Below are 25822 nucleotides of genomic sequence, written 5' to 3' on the forward strand. Positions count from 1 at the left end.
GGAAATAGAAAGCTTTCATTCACATAAATATTACTAGAAATTCATTCATTCTATTGCTATAATGGATAGTGGCAACCTATAACTAGCACCCTGTGGGACTTTCAGTCAGTTTTAATACATTCACTACAACATCAGCAATTTAGCCTTCACAGACACACAGGCATCGATCTGGGCACTGTTTGAAAACAGTGCAGGGATGGCTTACGTTAGGTTTCTGTTGGAGACTGGAGTCAGCATCCTCTCAGGATTGAGGTGTTTCTCTGATGCACACATTCTCATAGACTGGTGGGATATGTGAAAGGTGGCCAACTATAAAATCATTGTGATAAATCTCTCATAAGAAAACAACTATTGCCGGGCGGTGGTGGCGCACGCCTTTAATCCCAGCACTCGGGAGGCAGACGCAGGCAGATCTCTGTGAGTTCAAGGCCAGCCTGGTCTACAAGAGCTAGCTCCAGAAAAGCTCTCAAGACAGAGAAACCCTGTTTTGAAAAACCAAAACAAACAAAAAGACAACTTTTAAGTGTTTTCAATTTGCTTTACTCTGTGAATGCTAAGTAGCCTCTTAACTTATAGATGTCCAAACTATCTACTTTAAAATTGCAACTAAAACCAGCTAAAGATTTTATTCCATCCGTTACAGCTTTCATTTGAAGCTCATTAGTATAATTATTTAAATGTTTATAAAACTTTAGCTCCTTGCTTAAGCCTCCAAATATGTATCTGCATACGCACATAGTGGAATGCTAAAAGCCTCCAAGTATTAAGTTTTAATATTTGACATAAAATATTTTACCTTTAATACATCTTAAAATATTGCGCCTTTATAACTTGACTAAGATAGACTGTCTCTTCAATCAGAATGCCTGGTAGCTCAAATTTTTCTGCTAAGTGGGAAAAGTGTCCTTTAGAGGAGTCTTTCCCTTAGATATCCAAACAATGGAAAAACCCTCACATTATACAAACTGCAGTAGATAAGAGCCCTAGGTACAGAGCTCAGGTTATTGCCTCATTACTGAATGTGCTTCTCAAATGGGAACTAGAGGAGGGACAGTGTCACCCCGACCCAGGAGCACTCTGGTAAAAGGAAAGGCAGGGGACACACCGGCACACAGCTTCCTGAATCTGAATTCATTCCATTCTAGCGAGCACCGTTCCAAATGTTGCAGGTATCAGACAGTTCTGTTCATGAGGTCTTCAGGCCACACCTGCTGTACAGCGTCATCCCCTGCTGAAGGGTAACCAGCACATTTTCCAGAAATTTCATTTTCAGTTTTCCATGTTCCTCTCATCTAGGCCTTTCTGGAGTGACTCTCGGGGTATAGGAGAATGTACCTTCTGTTTCCGAGGGAGGGAGGTTTAGTTTCTTAAGAAATAATGTGTAGCTAAAGATGTTTCTCAGTTTTCAGTTAGCTATAAGCAGTACTTTAAATGGAGAACGCGTCTTACTTAGTTAAGGGTCAGAACAGCACAATAAAAGAATTTCTTATTCTTTAAGTAGTATTATCCCTAAATTACCTGGTTATCTCTTAACTACTTGAGTTAAATCTCTACATTTTGTTATTTCTGTTTTACCTTAATCTAAATAATAGACTTGGGAGAAAATCTGGGGATTTATTTACTATTGAATTGAGCTTAAATTGTTGGGTAATTTGGTATTATTTTGTTTCTTTGGTTGACTGTTCTTTTTCTATACAAATATAATTTAGACAAGGTTAATATTTGTATAAGAGGGAACATTTATTACCCAGTGACATAGGATTGAATGAGGAGTGCTTAGTTTTGGGATATTGCTATAAAATACTTTTTGGACTAAGGTTAGAGGAAACATGATTCTATAAGGTTATCTAAAATTGGGTTTAAGATCCCTCATTATTCTTCGCTGTCTGCTTCATATGAAAGGCAATTACTGAAAATAATTGGGAAACTTTGACGTTTTTCTACAACAGAAAAATGATAGGTCAAAATTCCACTCTCTAACATTACAAAAAACTAAGGACTCTAAATTGATTGTTTCCTTGACGCTTTTGAAAATCTGAGTCGTGGTTCGGGTTAAGCGTATGACCTCTGTCTTCAGTCTGGGGCATCCTCTCAGTGGTCCTGCCTGCCACATGACTACCCAAAGGGGACCAGGTTCCAGGTGGTTATGGATGGTTCTTGTGGGAATACACACAGGATCTGAAGGAGCCTGGAACCGTATAGCTGCCCTCTGACACTGGTGACAAAATCTCCCTCCGTTGAATGGCACAGCCAGGTCCCTGGGCTGCCTTTGTCCTTAAAGGCTGTATTCCACACCTCTTGTGTCTTAGTTCACGCTTCCTGCAGCATCCACTCTTTGTGTGTGTGCACACACGCGTATCTGTGCATGCGTATTTGCGCATGTGTTGTGTGTGAACCAAACTGACACTGTCCTGAGTTCCTTTCAGTCAAAAACAAAATGGCTGAGATTTGCGACTTGTCAAAGGCTTTGAAAAGATGGCTTTAGCAGACTTTATTTCCAAAGGTTTTTACCACCTCTTGAGAAAGACCTGGTGGGATCTCCTAATTTACTTCATGCATACCAGTTATAAATACTAATGTCTATTTTAACCTACTTCCTTCCATTTGTACAATTTCAGGGCTGGCCAGTCAGCCATGCCCAAGCGGGACATGACGCTATTCAGGCATGGCAGCGTGTGCTTAATTCTCTCCCCAGCAGACTAGGAGCATGCTGTGGCATCAGCTCACCAAGCACTTTCCTTTATCCTTTAGCAGTTACTTAGACTTATTCACTAAGAACCTGTGGCGCCTCATCAATAGAAGTAAATTAGCCAGTGGCTATGAAAATGCTAAGCTCCTTTCCCTGTCTCCTCTGAGGATATTTATATTACAGAAAAAAAGAAATGTGTTCATGCTGCTCTCAATGATGACGGCACAGTATCTGATTTAATCTCGCTATCACTAATTGTACAGTGTTTCCTTCTAAAATAAATTAAGGTGGCTCATTTTTCAATACCAACAAATTTTTTTATTGAGAAGAGGGAACTTTAATTACTTTTTAGAAATCTGCCCTTGTTAACGAGTTTCGCCAGTGGCTTGGGATATATGGGAATGGGAAGCAATGTATCACCCTGTGCTGTGATAATAAGCTCCCTGCTGAAGTGACCAGGCCTGTTTTTCCTGGTTTCTCTATCATAATTCTTGCCTGGAATTTAATAGGAGCTTAATAAAAATGATATAAGGGTGAGTTTTTAGAATACAAATGTTTATGATAAGTCTTCCACTACCCAAAGACTGTGCAGTAAAACATAAAAAGTGGGGGCTATGGAATATGACCGACCTTTGATGACTCAAGCCTGTGTTGTAGCCCTGGTGCTCAGTGGCAGGGGTCATGGCTGGCATGGGACATGCAGTTTGCAGGTAATTCTATCAAAGGGAATCTTCTCCCTCAAGCATTGTTTACCATCTCTATAGCCCTAGGGAGGTATCCTGTAAACCTTGTAACTTTTTGAGCAGTCTGTGTCTGGTGAGTTTTGTCAGCTCTGGGAAGGATGCTTGAGTTTCTGGAAAATGGCTGGATAGCAACTGCTGGTGCCCATCGAAGCAGCAGCAAAGCCCCGGAGAAGTGCTTGCTGTCTACAGAGGGCGCAGTTTCTGAGGAGCCACGAGAAGCCAATGCTTGTGATTTAGGGAGAAGGCAGTGTCAGCAAAGAATGAAGTGAGAATTTGGGCAGCCTGGTAGAGGGGAAGGTCTGTGCTACAGGACAACAGGTGAAGCCTTTTGAAATAATGCAAGTCCTTCATCTTTGATGGATGTTGTCATCAGGGAGCGCCAGAAGTCATCACCTCAGAACCTCTAGTAAGGGAGGGGGTGATAAGGCCTGAAAGTAAGAATTTGCTGGTTAGCTCTGTTTATGACTTTATTTGGTCAAAATGGGGTGTCCTAATCTTGATGGATTAAAGAGTCTGAGATGGAAGTCAGTCGGTCCTATTGGAAGAACCTGAGTGCTCAGGTGTACACTATCCTCTCTGACATTCATTCCATTCGTACTGCAGTTACGTGATGCTCCTGCCATCAAGAAGAGGAGGCTTCCTCCTGGCTGCAAGCCTGTTTGACCTCGTTATAGGGAATACAGGAACAGATACTTATACAAATCCCCTGATAGCTCACCATGTACTAAGAGGCATTATGTAAGATAATAAGGATGAAGGATTCAAGCAGCTTATAGGTTTGTTTGCTTACACTCACAGATACTTTTAAAGGTGGTTGTTACATCACTTACGATAAACAGAGCTTTTCCAGTGTTTTGTTTATGGTTTCTTTGGTAGCGTGTAGTATGGAACCTAGAGCCTGGCACACTCCAGCTGTGTACCCGCCATTGAGCTACCTCTTCTGGCCTTACCATGTAAGGTCCTCCTCACGCCAGAGAAGGGCATGCCCATTTCTTTATCTACTCTGGTTAGCCTTCAGATCATTCCTGGAATCATCTTTTCATGCCTCACAAGCTACTCACAGATGTTATACAGGAATCTGATCACTGTTCTCTCTCTCTTTCTCTCTCTTTTCCCTCTCTCTTTGTCTCTGTGTCTGACTCTCTGTGCCTCTCTCTCTTTCTCCCCCTCTTTCTCTCTCAAGATATACATATGTATGTATGTATGTATGTATGTATGTATGTATCTATCCTGGCACAGTCTGTCTTATCTGTCTCTTCGAATGCAATAGAAACCTCTTGACTTCTGTGTGTGTAACATCATTTTCTTTGTTGCTCCTCCCTCCCAGTGTCCATCCCCCTTTGCAGACTGAACCCAGACAATGATGCTTTTCTGGGTAGAACCTCTCTGCCTCTGTCTCCCTGATTAAAGCCAGGTTCTTATTGTGACTTGAGTTGTCTTGTTTCCTGTTCCCTTTGCTTCCAGGCTCATCCTTTCCTGTCACTTACCGTGGTCCAGGCAGCTAGCAGGCTACTTTCTCAACCCTCTACACGGATCTCCACTGTGGGCATTTCCCCTCGCCCCTCCCTTTGCATCTTCTCTGGTCAGTCCTCCCACGGCCGCCCTACTAATTGGCACCCTCCCACTTTTCCTGTTTTTCCCTTGACCTGCTTTTCCTCCTATAATATTTTTTGCTTAGTTTTTATCAGTCATCTGCCATATTCTTTACAAACGTTCTCTGAAAACTGGCCTCCCTCACAAGGGTGATAGCAGGTGCTCCATCTTATCTACTCTGTGTCTGCTATCTCTACAATGTCTGGCACACTGCAAGTGCTTATAACAGTTATTAAGCAAATGGACAAATAAATTTCCAACCCCATTCTTTCCACTCACAACAGACAATCACGTCCGAGTGTTCTGAGGTTTGGGGCATGGTTGCTTTCTATTCTGTCTCTGAGTTTGGCTCTGCATTCACTTCCGTTACCCCCTTGGCTGTCTCCTTTTGTAGTCTTTATTCTCCGGTACATCTTCCTTTTGTGTTCTTGTCCATACTAATTTTGATCCCTAAGCCATTTCTTTTTTCCCCTAATTTAATAGTTTGTTATCTATTTTTAAACATTTTCAAGAGCTATTATGGGGCCTGGTGGTCTTTTAGAGGATCGTGGAGTGCATTCCCTGGAAGAGAAAAAGAAATGAACATTAGGGAAGGGCAGAGCTAGCTACAGAGAAAGGGACAGTAACCATTTTATCCCCCATGGAATGCGAGAAGGATGCTGGCTGGACATTTTAGAGAGGACCTGGGTTCCTCCATTTCCCCCTATTATATGATGCCTACCTGCCATTTCTCCTGCCAGTGTCTTCCGGGAACAAGAAGCCATCTCAGGGAGCACACTTCTGCCTTCCCTGTCTACCCATGTCTCTCCAGCTCCCCTTCAGCACCGGGAACCTTATCACAGAAACAAGTCATTTCCCCAGGCCTCCATCCCTCTTAATTCCCCACTTTTTCCTTCCTTCATGTGCAGTTATTAAAATTGTCTACTCTGATCGGCACGCATGCTTTCTTCTTTGCCTGTTGCACACACGCTGTTTCATCCCAGTGTGCTTTTTCTAAAGCCGAAAACCTTGTAACCAGGTTATCCCAGGTAGTCAGTCACAGTCACTCACAAATGACCTTTCAGGCGACAGTTACCTGAGATCTCTAGAACTTACTCTTGCCTTCCTTTTCTCACCGAACTGTTCAGTCACTGACAGTTAAAATAATTGTCACCTTGCCAGGAGCTAGATTCACCTAGGAGACAGATTTGTCTGTTAGGAGAGTTTCTAGACTAAGTTAAATGAGGTGGGGAGGCCCGCCTTAAACAAGGGTAGCACAGTACTGTGTACTGGGGTCCCAGACCAAGTGGAAGGGGGAGCTGAACACTAACATTCACCACCCCATCCTTCCTGACTGTAGATACAATGTGACCAGCTGTCTCTTGCTTTAGCCTGCCTGTCTTCCCTGCCATGGTGACCTGTGCACTCAAATTGTGAGTCAAAGTAAACCCTTCTCTAAGTTGATTTTTAGGTGTTTATCATAATAATGAGAAAAAAATGTTAGCGAGGGCACAAGAAACTACTAAACTGGACCACTCTGTGGGTAGAAAGAAAAGTTTATTGGGGATCAAACCGCCAAGGCCTTTTATTGGTGGGGGTAGCAGGCAGGTGGGGGCAGAGAGAAGAACAAAATGGCAGAAAAGGATGTATAGTTTTGACAGTCAACAGGAAGAGAGTCTTTAAGCTGACACAGGGTGTTCTTGACTGGGAACTAGATGCCCAGGGTAGTTGACCTTTGAGGACGGATTGAAGGATGCCTTAAGGCAGATTTGTTGTTTGAGGGATTTTAACCTGAGGTGAAGGATTTCCTACAGGACCCATGGGCTCTTCAGAGTGTGTGGTTCATGCAACATGGTAAAGATAGCTGATCTTGGCAACAGTATTTTATCCTATTTGAAAGGTTGCAGACCATTCGCGGCTCTTTTCTATTTCTGGGGGATCTCACCCAAGCCCCTGGCTCAGCTAGTCCCAGGATACAGATGAAAATGGAGGAGTTCCAGTCCCCCATGTTCACAGTTTTACTCAGACACTGCGTAACTTCTTCGTAACTCATTTGGATCAACTATAAAATGGTAGAAATGACTCCAATTTGCAGGGCTGACAACAACAGACATTATAAAGCTCTTGATAACTTTTAGTGGTGGTGAAATGGTAGACACTGATACAGCCCCACCATGAAGGACATTAGATGTACACTTCTGGCCTTGAAGATCCTCTTCTCAATGTTGAGTAGATTCCCCTTTCAGGGCTCTGCTTTACTGGAATAATCATTCTGCGACTCACGCATTATAAATTAATCCACTCTTCGGGTGTTAGGAATATGCTAGTACACGCTTACTGGTGCAAAACATCTAGGATAGTAAAGCGTTTTATAAAGTCCATCTTTTAGCAGGATATTCAGAAGTTAGAATTGAGAAGGAACATAAATTTCAGCAGTTTGAGAGACAGTTCTAAATGAACTTTAAGTTATTTTATTTACCTGGTACAATAAAAAATGGCACACTTTTACGGATGCTACTAAACTTAGCAGAAAGGGGAGAGGGTTATTCAGCATCTACAATGTAATGGAAATTGGCGAGGTGATAAAAACTGTTTTTGAGTTCTTTTAAAAGGCCTGTCCTCTTAATGCTATGGAAGCTAAGCGGGTTCTATCTCATGGGCGTTCCCTGTTGGTTGTATCCTACCAAGCCACGTGTCTGTTTTGCTGGGCATTTATTTACATGTTAAGTTACCAGTCCTGATTCTGTGTCAGCAGGGGAAAGGCCTGGATAAGTATACAACAACAGAGCTCAGTTATAGGCCCAATAGTGTGGTTTGCAAAACAGCAAAAGCTCCCAGAGGGCTACCAGCGCTGACTGCCTGTCCTGCGGAGCTCTGGGCTCTGGTCACTGGTATTGATCCTGGGTCTCTCCTACCCCCCTTTCCGTCACTGTCTACTCCTCAAGGTGATAAGAGCCCATATACAAAGGCATATTTACAGTCCTTGCTCTCTGAGTTTTGCCAGCTATATTGTTTTAATAATTTTGCAGTGTTATTTTTTCTGAATGATTGAAACACCCTGAATTGGAAGAAAGGTAGAAACTGGAATTCAAGATTACTGACTTGGATCTTTGTGTAAATAGATGAAGTTGCTATCTTTTCCCCCAACTTCATTAAGGTCCCATTTAAATTTTTCCATGGTGAATTGATATACTTTTATAGTCTGGAAATAGACTTTTAAAAAGGCCAGAAAATTACAAGGTAATTACCCACAGTCTATCCTCAAGGCAAGGACTCTTTTCCCATCTCCCCTTTTCCTTTTCCTATCTTCCTTCCTCCCCCTTCACCTTTCTCCTCCTTCCCTCTTCTCTTTCTTTTTCTCATTATTTTAGATAGTTATAATAATGTCTGAATAAATGCATATTTTAAACAAATTATCCTAGAAAATACACAATCTGTTTGTTATACTATAATGTAAACATACCTAATTCAAAATTATAGGAAACTGTATTTTCAGTTTTGTGTCATAAGGAAATAATTGGGACTATAGCCAAGTATGAATACTGGAATATATAAACATTTATAATACTTAAGATCTGAATAAATTTCAATGGACAATTAGGCCAATGTATTTTAATGATATAAATTAATGCATGAAGATCATCTACTGGTTCCTACATGAAATTTGTGATGACAAAAGATGTGTAGTAGATTTGTCTGTTTCTTATGTTCCATGTACCACCATTTATTCATAAAAGATCAAAATAAAGTACTATGTTAAAAAATATGTTTTTAACTATTATGGAAGTGACTCTATCAACCTGTTTAGGACTTGAATTTTAAATGAAGTTGCTATCTAGTTATGAAAGAGAAATATTATGTGAGAAACTTATTCAAATTTATGGTCTTTATAAAATCATCAACATATTCTTTTCTCTTTTGGAAATAGTTTATTTCATCTTACGCTTTTAAGTGACAGTCCATCATCGAAGGAAGCTGAGGCAGGAACTGAAGCAGAGGCCAAAGCTTTTGTACAGGACTCAGGACCCTTTGCCCAGGGATGGAACCACCCACAGTGGACTGGGCCTCCCAAGTCAACCATTAATGGACAACGTGTCCCACTGACTTGCTCAGAATGTTTCCTTCTTGCTTCCTTTCTCTCTCAAACTTTAAAAGAGAAATTCTAGAGGTGTGAGGGAAATAGTTTTCCTCTAGTTTGACTCTCCTAGTGGATAAACCACCAAAGACCACCGAATTGAAGGACTGTTATTCGGCCATACTATGTGACTGCTGGGAAGGAAATACCCACCTACTGAGAGTGGCCCTGTATGGTGGCAGACAGTGTTATAAACTAGGAATAATGTTTAGCTCAGTCGAATGTATAAGAGCTTTCTGATATAAATGCAGTTCAGATACTGATGGATTTTGCAGCCTTTGCAAGACCAGTTTTAAGATATACGTGTGTGTATATATATATGTGTGTGTGTGTACCCTATGATGGTCTGTTTTATCAGTTGCTTCTCTCTAATATATCATTTGCATACTAGTTTCAATGTTAAGTTTTCTATAAATTTATGTTGAGTGAGTTCTTCTTATTGATCGTATAGTCAACCAAAGCCAATGCTTATTTGTAGAATGCAGTTTGCAAAATAGTTCGACAGATAGTCCTCCTATTAAGTGGATGTGGTCTTAAGGAAGGGAGACATTTTTGTTCAGGTCAGAGCTCCTCTTGGGTGGCACACGGGTATCCATAGGGACACTTGTCTAGGTTGGAACCTCTGTAGTCTGTGAGCACCTGAGTGCCAGCTTCATTTCCTGGAGAAGAACTCACTGCAGGGCAGATGTATTTATTCTGCAGTGAAGAGAACCCCCAAGGTCTTTCTGGAACAGGAGATCAAGAAGCTGCTCTTGAAAATATAACTCCTTAAAGTATAACAGCAGCCCTTTCAATGCATATTGGAAAAATTCACTGTCAACCCCTTTGGGCCAGCCTGAATAGTTCTAACTCACACATGTTCAGCAGCCGTTTTGAAGGCACCTAACGGTGACGACTTGATAGAGTGGATATTGAAATGTGGTCAATCTCGGTGCATGGAAGGTGGCTAAGACTTGCTTGCTCACAGGCCCAACACACACCCTAGATTGGCAATTCGGTACAGCTATAGGCTCCTTGCCAGAATCCCACTGACCCTTAGGAACAGGCCGGCCACCATCCAGAGCTCTGTGGCTCTGCAGCTTAGCTGAACTTCTCTGTAGCTGCTGCATCTTCACCTGAAAAGGAAACCGAGCCTTCTGTCCAAGCGTGTGCATTGCAGGCTTGAGAGGCACCTGGTACTAATATTGCCTTAAACTTGTGTAGCTAGAAGGCTTTTCTGTCGCATTGATCAAAGATACTTGTGAGTCTGCGACCATAATCAATATCTAAAATGATACCATGTTTGAAGCTGACTTTTGTATCCCTATCTGTGAATGTGTTAAATGAAAAAAAAAAGCTTTTGTACCATTTGAAAGGAGTGACAGGGTTCTTATCTATTTAAAAAAAAAAAAAAAAAAGAGTATCGTATAGTGAAACTAATTACCTCAGTCAGACACCCAAATGACTTTGTCGATTTGAAAAGTTGTTAGCGCTTTCTGCCAACCGTAATTGTGATAACAGCTCGACAAAGAATAGCCAATATTGCACTTTAATTGCCTCGAGTAACAATGCCTACCCCAATGATGGGTCGGCTCATTTATCATCTTCATTGTGGTTTACTTGTCTCCCCAAATGCTTGGCTTCCTTGGAAGACTCTCCCATCAAGCATCAGCTTCCGGCTGATTGCTCTCCACCATCCTGTTCTGATTAGCTCTTTAGAGTCTGCTCCTCCAGCAGGCTCCCTTACTTCCCTCCTGCTGGGGCCAGAGGCAGGAGCATTGCCCTCCCTGCTGCCAGACAGTAAATCAGCCAGCTCAGCGCCTGGGTATTCTCTGCTTCTGCAGGCAGGCTCCTGACTTCAGGAGTTCTGTGATTTAACTGTTTCGCTTGGCATGCCTCTTGGTTTTTCTTGATTCGAACTTTGATTTGTAGAAACATTTTGATGATTTGCATGGGCAGAAAGAGTCTTTTCAGTCATTTCATTTTAGAAAAATCAACTGGTTGGGTTTCGGGAATGTTAGCCATAATTTGTAAGTACGCTTTTGGAGTGTGTTTTAGAAACCCAAATGAAAAGTCTGGCTTTTATAGGTAGTTGCTAAAAATCCTCACCACAGTGGACCAGACAACTATCCAGCACTGGTAGGAATCACCTCTGTCTCTTGTTGAACCCATCAGAAGCCATAAGGAGATTCTAAAGAGTGTCTTTGGTGACTAGTGTATGGGTAAGCACTTGTCACTGAGGTGTTTGAGGAGGGTGTGCACTGTAGCTGCTCAGGGACAGTCAGGATGAAGAGTCTCCTCGCTCAAAGAGAATTAACCAGAGTCAGTGTTAGGGACTTTGCAAACATCGATGAGCCTCAATTTCCAGAGGGAGAGGGTGGAGAGGTGGCTTAGCAGATAGGAGCAATTGTTGCTATTCCAGGGCACCCATGTTAGGGTCTCAACACACACATGGTTTATCACAACCTTCTGTGGCCAGTTCCAGGGAATCTGACTCCCTCCTTTTGTTTCCTTAGACACCCACCTGGTGCCCATCTGTACATTCAAGCAAACATCCATTCGCATGAAATAAAAATAAACAATCTTAAAAGATATTGTAGAGGCATTTAGGTTGCTTCCAGGATCTGGCAATGACGACCAATGTTGCCATGAACATAGTTGAGCACATGTTCTTATGGTATGATTGAGCATCCTTTGGGTATATACCCCAAAGTGGTATTGCTGGGTCTTGGGGAAGGTTGTTTCCTAATTTTTTGAGAAATCGCCACATGGATATCCAAAGAGTCTGTACCAGTTTGCACTCCTCCCCCCGACAGCAATTCAGGAGTGTTCTCTTGACCCCACATCCTCGCCAGCATAACTTGCCATCAGTGTTTTTGATCTTGGCCATTCTTACAGGTGTAAGATGGAATCTCAGAGTTGTTTTGATTTGCATTTCTCTGATGGCTAAGGATACTGAATATTTCCTTAAGTGACTTTCTGCCATTTTAGATTCCTCTGCTTAGCGTTCTCTGTTTAGGTCTGTACTCCATTTTCTTTCATTAGATTATTTGTTCTTTTGATGCCCCTCAACCGAAAAATGGATAAGGAAAATGTGGTACATTTACACAGCAGAAAAAAAAAATGACATCTTGAAAATTGCAGGCAAATGAATAGATCTAGAAAACATATTGAATGAGGTAACCCAGATCCAGAAAGACAAATATCATTTGTACTCACTCATAAGTGGCTTTTAGACATAAAGCAAAGAAAACCAGTCTACAATTCACAACCCCAGAGAACCTAGACAACAATGAGGACCCTAAGAGAGACATACATGAATCTAATCTACATGGGAAGTAGAAAAAAAAAAAGATCTCCTGAGTAAATTGGGAGCATAGCAACCATGGAAGAGGGTTGAAGGGGAAGGGAAAGGAAAGGAGGGGAGCAGAGAAAAATGTATAGTTCAATAATATCAATAAAAAAATATTGTAGAGGCAAAGGCAGAAGGGCTGAAGGAAATGCTTGGGCTTTCCGATTAGTTTGGGGGTAAATTCTGACTTTTCAGTATGAGGTCCAGCTTTCTTCTCTGAGTTTACCAATTCAAGGAACCCAAGGAAAAGCTCTGTATGGAAGAGAGGAAAGAGAAAGGGGTGGTAAGGAGGTGGGAGCAGTGGGAGGTTCAGTGAGCTGCACATCCATGTGTGAAATTGGCAAAGCACAAATTTACTGAAATAATAAAAAAGATTAAAATGGATCAGATCCAATAGGCTTACTTATACCTATTTTCATATCACAGAAAAATTATTTGAAGATACATAATTATATAGTTAAATCAAGGTGTGTTCTAGATGAAACAGACTGTTTCCTCATGATACTTTAGATGTTTTTAAAGGTTATCTTTTTTGATTCCTTGAGAATTTTGTAGAATGAGCTTTGACTGGATTCACAATGCCCTGAACTCCTTCCAGAGCTGCTCCTTCCTCTCTACCCACACGATTTCTTGTTCTCACTCTTTCCCCAATCCTGGCAAGTTCAGTTTGTGCTCCCCATATATTCCCGGATGTGTGGCCTGCCACTTGAGCGTGGTCGAGTTGCCAGTAGCAACACTCTTCAAGAAAATGGACTCTCCATTTTCCCCAGACATTATCAATTGCTACTTGCTCCTTGGGTAGGACTGAGATTTCGTGTCCTCCTTCTCTTTCCATGCTTAGATTTTGTATCACCTGATCTTGATCTTGAACAGTGTTGTGCCTGCTGTAGTAACTACTATGAGTTCATATGTGTAGTTGCCTTCTGGTGTCTAGAGAACACTATTTCCTTGTAGTCATGGGCCACCTCTGGTTCATAGCTCACACAGCCTTTCTGCTTGTCCTTCCACAAAGATCCGTGGACCTTGAGAGAAGGGGGTGTGATCTAGATGTTCCATTTAGGGTTGAGCGTTCTTAAGTTTCTTATTCTCTTCCGTGCCTTGGCCAGTTGTGGGCCTCCGTATTAACCACCATCTACTTCAAATAGAAACTTCTTTGATTAGGGTTAAGAGATGCAATTATGACAGTAAGACCCTGGGAGTCAGTTTACTAGTATGTTCATTTAGCACAATAATAGTAGATTGTCCCCTGGGACCTATGACCTCTCAAGCCACAGATCTAATTGAACATAGGAATTTAAGCCTATGTTCTGCTTCTAAAATCAAAATAAAAGATAATAGTGATACTGTAAAAAAACAGATATAAAAGAAAAATAAAGAATAAACGATTACAAAAAAAAAACAAAAATTCAAAGCATTGGAGCAATGAGATCGCCAGGGTCTCCTTTTTGTAGTTGCAACTCTGCCATATCAGTAACCGTGTGCCGGGAGACTTGTGCCTTCAGTGTCCCGTTCACACATCACTGTGATGGGGGGGGGTCTCCCTGATACTTTCTCCTTCCCCAATCAGATGCCAGAGCACACTCAATCACTCTTGTGCCATAGCCGTAAGCCCAGTCATTTCAATTCACAGGATCAAAATATTAAGACCCAATAGGAAGGTAGCAATATTACTATCTTCAGAAATATTTTTAACAATGTTTAGAACTATTTTAAATTTCATTATATGGAAAGGTATATTGGAAATATTCATTGTAAATGTCAATTTTATAATTGTTTTTCTTCTTTTCAATTTCAGGGTCAGCCCGGTCCCCAGGTAAGTGACCTCTTTTCTGACCCACTAACTCCTATTTAGGAGTTCCTAAAAACTTCCTGGTGGGGAAGTTTTCCTTCCATCCTTTTTGAAGAATTGAAGAAAGCTATAAACTAATAATTGGCCAACTATTGCCCAGGAGTGACCCCGGGACCTCTTCAGGGTTGTTTGAGCCACTTCACCTGTTGGGTCAGATGGCAACTTAACAATATGCCCTCTCAAAGAGTGAAACTCCTAAGTGACCCAAACCAGTGCCCTGGGACTTCAGAGGCAGGGTGACCAGGTTCATACGGGTGTGGGCTGGCGTGCATTAGATGCTGATTAATTGCGTACTAAAGCAGCTGTGAATCCGGGCTCATTATTTACGCTGTGATCCTGCTAGCTGCTTCTGATTCAGTGTAGACAGACACTGACTTTTACTCTCTGTTTTCAACACAAACCAACGGCAGCAGACATGATTTATAAGTTAGCACAATGCAGCCGACAGACGATATTTTGAACTCTATCTCACTGAAGAAAATGAACCGTTTTTGAGAGGTGGAGGAAAGTGTGTAAGAACAGAATGATAAAAATGAGGCAAGTTCTCACAAATAGTAGAGCAAATCCCAACTCAAAAGACTCAGAACTGCCTTGGTCTGGAGGGTGCTAATGGCCACTGAGAGGGTTGAACCTTAAACACTGCATTCCACGTAAGCCGTGCGATCACTTGTGTTCCCACTGGTCTTTCTTCACCATGATGGGCTGAATGCCACCTCTGCCCTAGATTGTTTCCTGATAGGCCATTTTGTGACAGCTTTGTAGCCAGTGTCACGAATTATTCATTATGTGTTAATCTTCATTCTGCATCACGTGAACACCTTTTAGTTGTTCTGAGCTCCATATATACGGCTGTGTGATAATATAAACAGAAAACCACATTTATTTCAGTACAGCACTCCTTTTCACACTAAGCTGTGGGAAAAAAGTTAGACTTTTAACTTACATTGATACTGAGAATGCCTCATCGTTTGTAGCTTTTCCTCTTGTAGTCCAAGTTAGAGTTAAAAGAATGAATTCATAGAAGAGAGTTTTGGCTTCTTAGAATTTGAACTTGCTATTCTATGTTGGGAAGCATACAAAGTAAACGGTGGTTTACTGCTTTTCATACTCCGTTTCCCTCAGTGCCAACAACAGTCCTGAGAAGCGCGTGTGTGTCTGGGTGTGTCTATGCGCGCACACACGCATGTGTGTTTGTGGTTATAGTAAATTAGTTACCTGTTTGGCACAGTAGTGTGACTGGAGTAGACATCAAGATTACATCTAAATCTGGAAGCCCCGCATCACTCAGTTCTTTCCAGAAAGGAGGGTAACAGTGTAATGAAGTGAGCTTTGACTTGGAGAGAGAATAATATTTTTCTTTTTTTAAATTTTATTACTTAAAAAAGTAATTTCCCAATCCCTCCTCTCCTCCCACCCCTCATTCCCTCTACAATCCCTTCTACTCCACCCCCTCCAATCCTAAAGAGGGCAATGTCCCCTGCCCTGTGGAAAGTCCAAGGCCCTCCCTACTACATATAGGTTGAGCAAGGTTTACATCCAAAGAGAATAGGATCCCAAGAAGCCAGTACATGCAGGAGAGACAAATCCCAGTGCACTATCCGTACCTCCACAGTCTGACCCAACTGTCAAGCCCCTTAAGAGGGGCTTGGTTGTTCCCATGCTCGTTCACTCCCAGTCCAGTTGGAGTTAGTGAGCTCCCATTAGCTCAAGCAAACTGTCTCAGTGGATGACCCCCTCATGGTCTTGGATTCCTTGCTCATACTCTCACTCCTTCCACTCGAGAGAGAATAATATTTTAACTCTTACTAGGACCTCTGTCTTAGTCTAGGCCACCTTTCCTAGCATCAGAAAGCAGTCCTTAGTATAATTTAGGGACATTCAATATTTGAGACCTCAGGTGCACTGTGAGGGCATGGAGTAAGATGCTGGGGTGGAGGAGAGCAGGAACTAGCTGTGTTTGTGAACTGATGGGTCCATAATCGCTGAGGCCATTCCCTGCTGAACACCTTGTAGAGGAATGATACAGAAGATTCCTCAGAACCCTCACCTCGAAAGACAGGAAGTTGATGTGGTTAGCCATCGGTCGGGATCCCTTCATTCTTGAGTCACGTGTCCGTGTTGATGCCAATAGTTCTGATCTGCTTCAGGAAGTCTTCTATATAGGATGAAGGGGACCCATATTCTAGCACCAGGGTGTGCTGGTGAATAAGACAGATACAATCTCTGTTTTGTGATTATTCTGGGTTTTATTTTTCATTTAGAAATTGTCCACATCTCTTACATCAGAATATGATAATGCATTCATATAAAACACTATGTTTCATTGATAATGTTGAATACATGCAAGGTATAAAACTTGAGTTCATAGGCATATACCTTGTTCAATCATTACAATTAAAAAAATGAATATATCTGCCTCTCCCCAACCAGTGCTGGATTAAAGCCTCAGAACTTGTCATCTGATCACTGATTGTGCCTCTTGCCAGAATGTCTCTATTGCTGCTGTCCCTGTTCTATGCTTCTATTAAGTCCAGCCTTTACAATTTGTCAAATCAAGTTGAAATCATCATGCACCCATGCGTATTTCTCTGTCTGCATGAGCACCCCAAAGCTCAATCTAGAGTTCAGACGTATGCTATTAAAGGAGATTTTTATGAACCCCAACCTGCATGCATATGACTTGGGATCTACACGTTGCTCTAAGAATGGTCCTAGTGGGTTTCTGTCCAGATCTTGGCTCCTTTATTCTTGTTGAATCATTTGCTGATTCCCACCCCCATTCCCTTTCTATGTTGCTCTCCTTGTCCCAGGTCTCCCGCCATCTCTTCCTCCTGCCTAGTGTCAAAGTCAGGACTATAACCCTGAACTGTGGTGGCAATGCGCATGTCAGGTGTGATGACTAAATCCCTTTAACTCACAGAATACCTGGCAGGATTCTAGCTTTCTCCCGCATCTTTCCCAGCAACCCCATCACACTGATGCTTTAGGGAGGCAAGTCAACAGGGTGAATGCTTGTCTTTTCCCTGCCAAATGGAGGAATTGAGGGTTAAAGAGAAATCAATGGGTGCCTATCACCTATGTTGACCAGATAAAATCTTCTACCATGGTTTTGATAATATCCATTTCCTGGTGCCAGACCTTTGAGTCTTGATGTGTTCTCTGTCTAGAGTTTGATAGAACGCCCTGGTTTTATTCTATTGTCTCACCTTCCATTGATTTTTATTGAAGTTCTTTAGGGACTCCGTGCTTCGCTCAAACCATACTGAACCATTTACATTTTCTCTTCGAAGTGTTGTTTTCCCCTTTCATTGGTGCTCCTTCCCCTTAAGCCTCGTGTCCACGCATCCTAACCCAGTCGTCCGTCACACTGTAGTGCTGCTTCTTCAGTAAGATGTTTTTCCTCTCCTTTAGTGAAGGGATGGTCTTCCTTTCCCAGATTCCCATGGAAGGTTATCTATGCGGTTTATTATATTACCCCATGCTGAAAGGAGAGAGAGTGGACTTCTGATCATACAGGTTGCAAGTCCAATCCAGGCTGTGTCTCTTTTAGCCCCTGCCTTCTGGATGAATTACTCCTTCACTCTGGGTAACACTATCCTGATAGGTAAGGCAATGGTCTTTCTTATACATGCTGTAAAGTACTGTGTGTGAAATGTGAGACCTGCCCATGGTAGGCACTCAGGAAAAATGAATCTTGTTATTCTCTTTTGGGTCCTTGTCATTATTTCCAAGCATCTTTTCTCTTTTAAAAAATATTATTTTGTTTTATGCATATGGGTGCTTGGCCTGCTCATGTATCTGTGTGCCACTTGCATTCCTGGTGCCTGTGGGGGCCAGAAGAGGGTGTCAGATTCCCTGAAACTAGAATTACAGATGATTGGCGTCTGTCACATGGGTCTTGGGAATTGAACCCTGGTCTTCAGGAAGAGCAGCCAGTGCTCTTAACTACCAAGTCATCTCTCCAGACCCTCTTTTCTGTTCCTTCATAGATTTTATGACTGTCAATTCAGGATCTGTGCTTTCTTTCATCTTTACTCTTCTCTACGTCTGGCTCACTTTATTATACCTCGAGATTTATTTGTAGAGTTCAGAGCTTTGGCTTTGATTTTTAACAATAAAAATTATTACAGAAAGTAATGCATTGCTTAAACATTAGTATTCATTCACAAATAAATATTTTAACACAAATTGCATACACTAATTGATTAAAAAATATTCTCAGGACTTTATCTTGTCCTCTTTACAAAACATACCAAGTTTTTATCTAGCCCAGCTCTTCCTCTGTGTCTTTACCCCTTTCACCCTAAGGCCATTTTCCTGCATATTGTTTTTTGGAGTCTCAGAGCCCTCCCCATAACTCTTCTTTGGAGTTGCATGTGAACATAAAGTAGCTGTAATTCCCTCAGGAATGTTGAGCACTAAAGTGGTGCGCATGTTGTAATTCTGTATTACCCAGCGAGAAAAAAATGTAAGAGCAAACCACAAGCAAATGCCATCAGACAACTGCTCATGGAGGCCAGCGTTCCCCATTTGTCTGCAGACAGACTTGGGAAGAAGTTGAAGATGTCACTGTTCCCTCTGCCCCCGAGTCCCTGTTTGCTCTTTTTCTTTGTTCTAATATCATCATTGTCATTTCGCAAGGCTTTATTAGAATTTACTAAACTCAGGCTGTCTGTGCCTTCTAAAGAGTTTTGCTGGGGTAAAATATTGTACTGTGGGGGCAGTATTTAACTTTCTCTTCATATGTTTTAAATTATGTATGAAGCTCCTTCTAACCTAACACTTTAGCAATTCCCATATTTCATATTTGTTTCAATCCAGCTTTTTCCAGTTTCACATAGTCTGATTTGGGGGGCAAAAGGAGAGCACATACATTCTCTAAGAAATTTGAAAAAGGTGTGCATGCCTTTGTGTCTATGGGTGTGCAGAGAGCCCAGATTTCACTCGCTGCCGTGTAAAACCAGTGATGATGTATCATCACCTGGATAAGTCAATACTCTTGCAAAGTGTATTTTATTGTTTCTATATAACAGAGAGAATAATACACGTTCAAATGCTTTAGCGTTTGGAGCATTTAAGTATCCTTGGTATTGTGGCATGAAAAACTTCACAGTATTCCAAATGGGTTATATTATTAAGAGTATACATGGTGTAACTATTTTTTTTTTATTTTACTGTAACCCATATGTCTTTCTTTTTCATGCTCATTTGCAAATTTAAATAGTGTAGAAGATAGAACTACTTCCAACAAAATTAATTAAAGAAGTTCTACTGCCAACTTTATGCTGTATTTCCTCCAAAACACATTACCTGTCATTTCACCTGAATTAATGTGGAAAACCTGTAGTGTTCCAGGAACAATCACGCTGATTATGTATTGCTTTATGCCGTGGCAGCTATTACCATTCTCTGGGCATCTTGTTTTTGTATCCCAGTCTCTTCACACAGTGTTGATAGAAAATGCATAATACAGTTTTTCTCTAGTACTGAGGACTGAACCCAAAGTGTTGCACGTGCTAATCAGTGCTCTGTCACCGGCCTCTACTCCAAGCACCCCACCCCACCCCCAGTAAACTCTGCCTAAATAGAGACATATTTGCTAATGCACACCTAATGATAATTTTATGCACCTGACAAATCTACTGAAGATGGCAGCCTTTCAAACAGCATATGGAACTCATTGGACAGAGTTGAGGGAAAGAGCTCTGGGCCCTGGTGGCCGACACCTGAGTTGACATTCTTCTCTGCCACTTACGAGAGGTGTGACTTGAAGCACTTTATCTAACTTTATGCCTCAGCTTCTCAGTATAAAGGGAGAATGATTTGATGCAATACATAACTTAACAACGCCCTCAAAACAGTCTATGGCACACACAGGTGCTAGGATTAAAGGCCTTTGTAAATTCCTTCTCCCATAAGCACTCACAAAAGCACAGCCAGAAAGACTTGATGTCCCCAGACTGCTACATATTATTCTTGCAGGTGGCACTTCACCTGCTGGACAACAGAAGAAAATAATAGACTCAAGGTGTGTAGATACCGTGGGTAAATTAAAGTCACGAAGTTTGAGAACATTCATTATTGTTGGATATGGGTATCACGTAGAGGTCTCTCTATAGAACCAACTATTATGTACACGGTTGTTCAAAATATTGTCCAGGGACATAGCATGTCTTAAACAGTTTCAGATCTCTTAAAGTCTCCCTTTGGTTAACAGTGAATGCAGGGCTCCACTCCCTTGCTAAGTAAAACAGCCTTTGTACTTCGGGTATGCTTCCCTCTCCTCTTCCCTAAGGACCAGTACATTCACTGCTAAACTTGTATCTTAAATCAGAATAAATCAATTTTATTCTCACACTCAACAAATTTTCTTTCTACAAAACAGTAAGTGGAACCGAGGGGTTGGGAAGATAATTCAGTGGGTAAGAGCGCTCATTTCACACTCATGAGGATATGGCTTCGAATCTTTAACATCTACAGAAAATGCTGGGCACTACTGTACACATGCCTGTACCCCAGCCCCTTTGGGGGTCAGAACCTTGAGGATCACTAGGTTTCACTTTGATAGTCTGCCTCAAGGGAAGAAGCAGGGAGGAACAGAGAATACCCAATATTCTCCTCTGGTCTCTACATGCACAAGTGTGTGCACATGCGTACACACACGCATACACACACCACACATGAATACACATTTACTATACATATATACACACAAGAAAAATTTAAATAAGCAAAATTGAATTAAATATGAATCAAAGGTGTTGTATCTTCCATGAACACAGCAAATAAATACCACCAATTATTACTTTCCTTTGAGTTAGGATCCACTTTATGCAAAACCTCTTACCTAGCAACCTAGACTGTTGTGTAGTTTGGAAAATGCGCAGTAGAGCTCTTTGAGTTTCAGAGAGAGATTTTGCTCTCGCAGTACACCCAGCACCACCATCTGCATGTGTGTGACCTGCGCACTGCATACACAGCACAGCCAAGGGTAGGTAGACTCAGCCACCCAGCTCATGCTGCATTGCCAGAGCCTGGAGGCTGGCATGTGACTCCATCCCTCCCGAAGAAAGTCTTCTAAAACACAACCTCCACAGCCCTCACCAGACCAATGGAATCCTGAATACAGAGCATGCGATTTCTCATTGGCCATTTTGAGAAATACCTTGTCTAATGAATCTCTCCCTTTTATTAATTGGTATGATTTTATGCCAGGACATGAAGCCAGAGTCTCCAACCTGCTAAATACATGGTATTTTTACTAGCATGCTTTAAAGTGATGCCCACAGCTTATTTCATCCCCATGCCCTGATGTGAGTCTGTGATGGACCATTTAATAGCCATCATCTCAGTGACAATTCTAATAAAATCAATGCCCAGGGCAAATCTAGATCTCCTCAGTCATTATAAAACTGTCTGCACGTGGGACACAGCTGTTGTTGGTTTTCAGAGTTTAGTGTCTCTTACTCTCTTTGCCCCATGACATCACTTCGCTCTAGAGTGTTTGTGCTTTCTCTAGAACATCCCACATTCTGAATTGGTCTAATTACTACCTGAGAAGTTAAATGTTTGTCCTACCTTCTGTAGCAGAGTTGGTTCAATTTTTATAAAAGTCTATTTTAAATGGTAGCATCTTCCCTAGTTTGCACAATGCTTGGTCGGTTGGTGGCCCAGAGGAATTGCTCTGGTGTGCAGGAGACTTTGCCTGATGTTTTTTAATAATTTCTAAGGGTTGTTTCCTAGAGTTTGCCATTATAGGCTGGGAAACAGGCCCCTGAAATTTTTTGAGCTGAGGATGATATGAGCAGAAGAATGTATTATCTCACTGTTACCCAGGCTGATGCCAAACTCCTTGGCTCAACTAATCCTTCCTTCTCATACCCCCAAATTGCTGAGACTATCATTGTGAACAGTATACCCATGTAGAAATACTGATTTGACTGCAGTATGTGGGTCAAGGTCAGGGAAGCTTGTGTAATCGACTGTTCTGGTTATCCAGGGGCAGGATACTACCAACTAACACAGAAAGATGGGGCAGACTCAAGAGAAGCTGTATAAGTGAAATCTGTAGCATTGAGCTTTGGGTTTAGTTTACCGAGCCAGACACAAACACAGAATTTTAGGCTTGTAGTTGAGTACTATGCTTAACAAAAATAGAAAAACCAGGAATCACAATGGTCTCACAGCAGCCGACACAGAGAGACTCGGTTTGGGAAAGTGGAATCCGAGCCCGCGATGGTCTGTTTTGGCTCAGACATCTGGTGAGCAGTTGAAGATGCAGGGCTGCAGCTTGGAGAGAGGCTAAGAACGGAAGGCAGGTAATGGCTGGAGCCTTGAGAGGGTATCTGATAGCCAGTGGCAGGAGCACGGCAAGAAGGCAAGTTTCAAGTACAAATTTCGGTGATGTGAACACTGATGGTTCTTGTCAACCCTTCCTCCCCTGGGCTTCAGTTTATTTAGATTAGTTTAGCCCAGGATATCCCCCTCCCAGGGCTCAGGGGCTTCCCTTCCATGGCTCAGGTTTCTTCTCTCAATGGAAAGAATTGGCCTCCCCGCAAGGAACAGTGTGGTCTCTTACGTGTTCTTTTGTTTTTTCTGGAGCCCAGATGTAAAAATATGACTTCTTGCTACCTTTCCGTTCCCCTTAAATCTAATTTCCCGTCTTTGTGTGACTAATCTGTTCTTTAGGGAAGCTGATGGACATAGGAAGGAAGGAGATAGGACATGAGCAGGAGCTGATAGTGGGCAAAGGCCATGTGTCCTCCCCCTGGCTTCCAGAAAGGGAACATTTGTGCTCCTGAAGATAGTGGAGGAGAACCCAGGCGATGGGGTGGTGGCATGGTTGGAAGTGACAAGTGAGGAAAGGGATAACTAGGACCAGGCCAAGGCGGAGGTGAGTACATTGGTAGGTGTGATGGTTTCCATCCAGTCCCTGGAGAGAAGCGTGATGAGAACGATGAGTCTAACTACGAAGCTCTGGGAGTCAGTGCTCACACAAAAAGCTCCGTGGTCCTGTTGGCCATCAGCCAATGTGATGGAGCTCCTACTTACATTGGAAGTCAATCAAGAATCATAGCCAAGACTTGAGAGTCAGTCTCCCAGCCCCACCTGACTGGTGTGGGTTTTTTAATTTTTTAAAATCATTTTTAATTTGGAGGGTTGTTTTTCATTCTTCTATCTACTTGGCCCTTGCGCTGAGCTTGGTTGCATTTCATAAAATCTCTGTTGCTTCATGCGATTTGACAAATGAAGCAAAAGAAGTCAGATGACAAACAAACAAGGCTTAAATCACTTGAGCAAAGATGATGTTTGGACAGAATATTAGGAAACATGTTGAAATAGGTGGTTATAAATTAAACCCAGGGCTTAGAGGAAAATGTACTCTACAGAAACCAGATTTAACCACACGCACACATGCACACACAGATAGAAACAGGGATGGAGGGAGGGAGGGAGGGAAACTATGAAGGTATAGAGGGTGGCAGCAGACCAACAGGGATTTGTGTCTGGGAAGAACCATGGGTGGGAAAAAGAATAAGGTACAATGATATATAGGTACGTATGTGAAATGCTATATAACAAAACCCATTATTTTGTATGCTATTGAAAAACTATAAGAGATAGCGGTATCTGAATCCATTTGAATTTGTATTCTGAATCCACTTGCATCCTACTGAACACAAGGAGAGTATCACAGGAGAGCTTATTCTAGATGGAAAATAGTGGGGACTCTGTAGTAGCTGGAGCAAGCCTCTACTTTCCACAGACTCAGTATTTGGAATTCCAAATCTTTCACCATGGAGTTCATTTTATTTAGCCTTTTGAAAAGAAGGTGCAGGGGTCTGGGAGTCACCTTCAAAGTCAGGGGCATTTGCACCGTCTTGGAGCATTGAGAGGCACAGACCAATGCTGGCAGGAGGGGGATCTTGGGTTTGACAAGAACAGTCATGGCCATGTACTGATTGGGAAAAGCAAATGATCCCGAGTTCCGCTGTCACATAAGCCCTTGACGCCATGGAGCTACACCAGTTTTACTCTTGTAATGTTTGGTTTCTTTCCGAATTTTCCTCGAGTGTTAGAGCCCATTAATTGCTTCCTTACGGCAGCTGCTTGTGATTTAGAAATGATCGCGGGCAGGCACGGTCTGTTGTTTGGGGCCCAAACAGACATCATAAAAGACCTTGTACTTACAGTGTCACCACAGAAAAATGCCCAGGAAATAATAACCGTAACAATTAGTTTTCAACCAAGTAGGGCTGGTTTGGATATTTTACATTTTGGGTTCTGTACACCCCCTTCTGCTTGGCTTTCATCTTCAATGTGAAACGAAAGGTGTGAAGTCGAAAGCTGCAAATCCACTTATTGCCATAATTCCCATCCCAGGCTGTGTGGGGCGGGGTGATGCCACAACCACAGCTCTCCTGCCATGGAGTTGGCTTCTCCCATCTCCATCCTTCCATGCCACTGCATTGAACGCCAAGAATTTTATTGTGTGTTTGTCTCACACATACACCCATTTCAGCTTGGCAAGAATTAATTGAGCACCTACTCTGTGCTCAGGTTGACTGAGCAGCACTGGGGCCTGGAGTTCAGCTTTAGTTATTAAAGGAATGGGGCTGCAGGTTTGGTTTGGGTTGGCATCCCCTCTTAACGGTCAATTATATTCAATTGATATTATCTCCAAACATTGCCACCATCCACACGGGATGTTTCCCAAGGTTAGTGTTCCCTTTAGGAAGCTCTATATGCTTGCCTTCTTCGTTCCTCAAGTATCTGAGAAACAGTGTTTGCTTTTTGTTTCCCATCAAGCATAATATTGCAGTGTGTTGTCAATAATCACCAACATTGGTAGGCCACGCACTAGTAAGTTGCTTTGTTTCAGTCAGGGAAGGGGCGTTCCTGTCCCCCATTTCATAAATGAGGAACCCAGTGCACCAAGACTAATTGACCAGCCCAAGATTGCACATGTGCCTCGGTTAGAGTTTCCGTCTAGAGCTATGACTTGAGAACCCAACAACAAAAATACTTTTATTTTACATTCTTCATCTTTAAAATAACACCTCCAGGTTACTCTTGTATTTTCCTTTGACCTTTTACTGAAACATTTTTTAAAAAAGAAATTATAAGTTACAAACTCACATATTTTATCTATGATTTTAGGCAGTACAATTCTATGCCAGGAAAAAAATAAAGATTTATGTATTACTAGCTCAAGTTATTTGTAAAGTTTAAAGTCTGTCCATCAAAATGATTTTATATTAAACTTTATAAATAGAACAATTCGAGACATCCTCCAAATTATATACATATACATACATATCCTAACAAAATAAAATTTTATACATGAATTCAAGGTTTTTATATACAAAAGAAAACATGTTCTCATTTTATTTATGGGGCAATCGATACTAAGTCCATTAAACATGTTACTCGGAAGCTGATATATAGAAATAACTACATCTAATTAGCCAGGGTTCCCAGTTCTCAAAGTACTAAGATCTCA

The 25822-nt window shown here is 41.9% G+C and overlaps 1 protein-coding gene across 1 annotated transcript in view; it reads left to right on the forward strand.

The window, feature by feature from the left end:
- Col25a1 (collagen type XXV alpha 1 chain) overlaps positions 1–25822 on the forward strand; it is a 390406-nt gene that overhangs the window by 209113 nt on the left and 155471 nt on the right. Inside the window, exon 5 of the mRNA XM_057793723.1 lies at positions 14266–14283. Within this exon, the coding sequence (XP_057649706.1) occupies positions 14266–14283 (18 nt within the window). The remainder of the gene's footprint in view (positions 1–14265; positions 14284–25822) is intronic.

The sequence above is a fragment of the Chionomys nivalis genome, chromosome 18, assembly GCF_950005125.1.
Source record: "Chionomys nivalis chromosome 18, mChiNiv1.1, whole genome shotgun sequence".
Classification (NCBI taxonomy): domain Eukaryota; kingdom Metazoa; phylum Chordata; class Mammalia; order Rodentia; family Cricetidae; genus Chionomys; species Chionomys nivalis.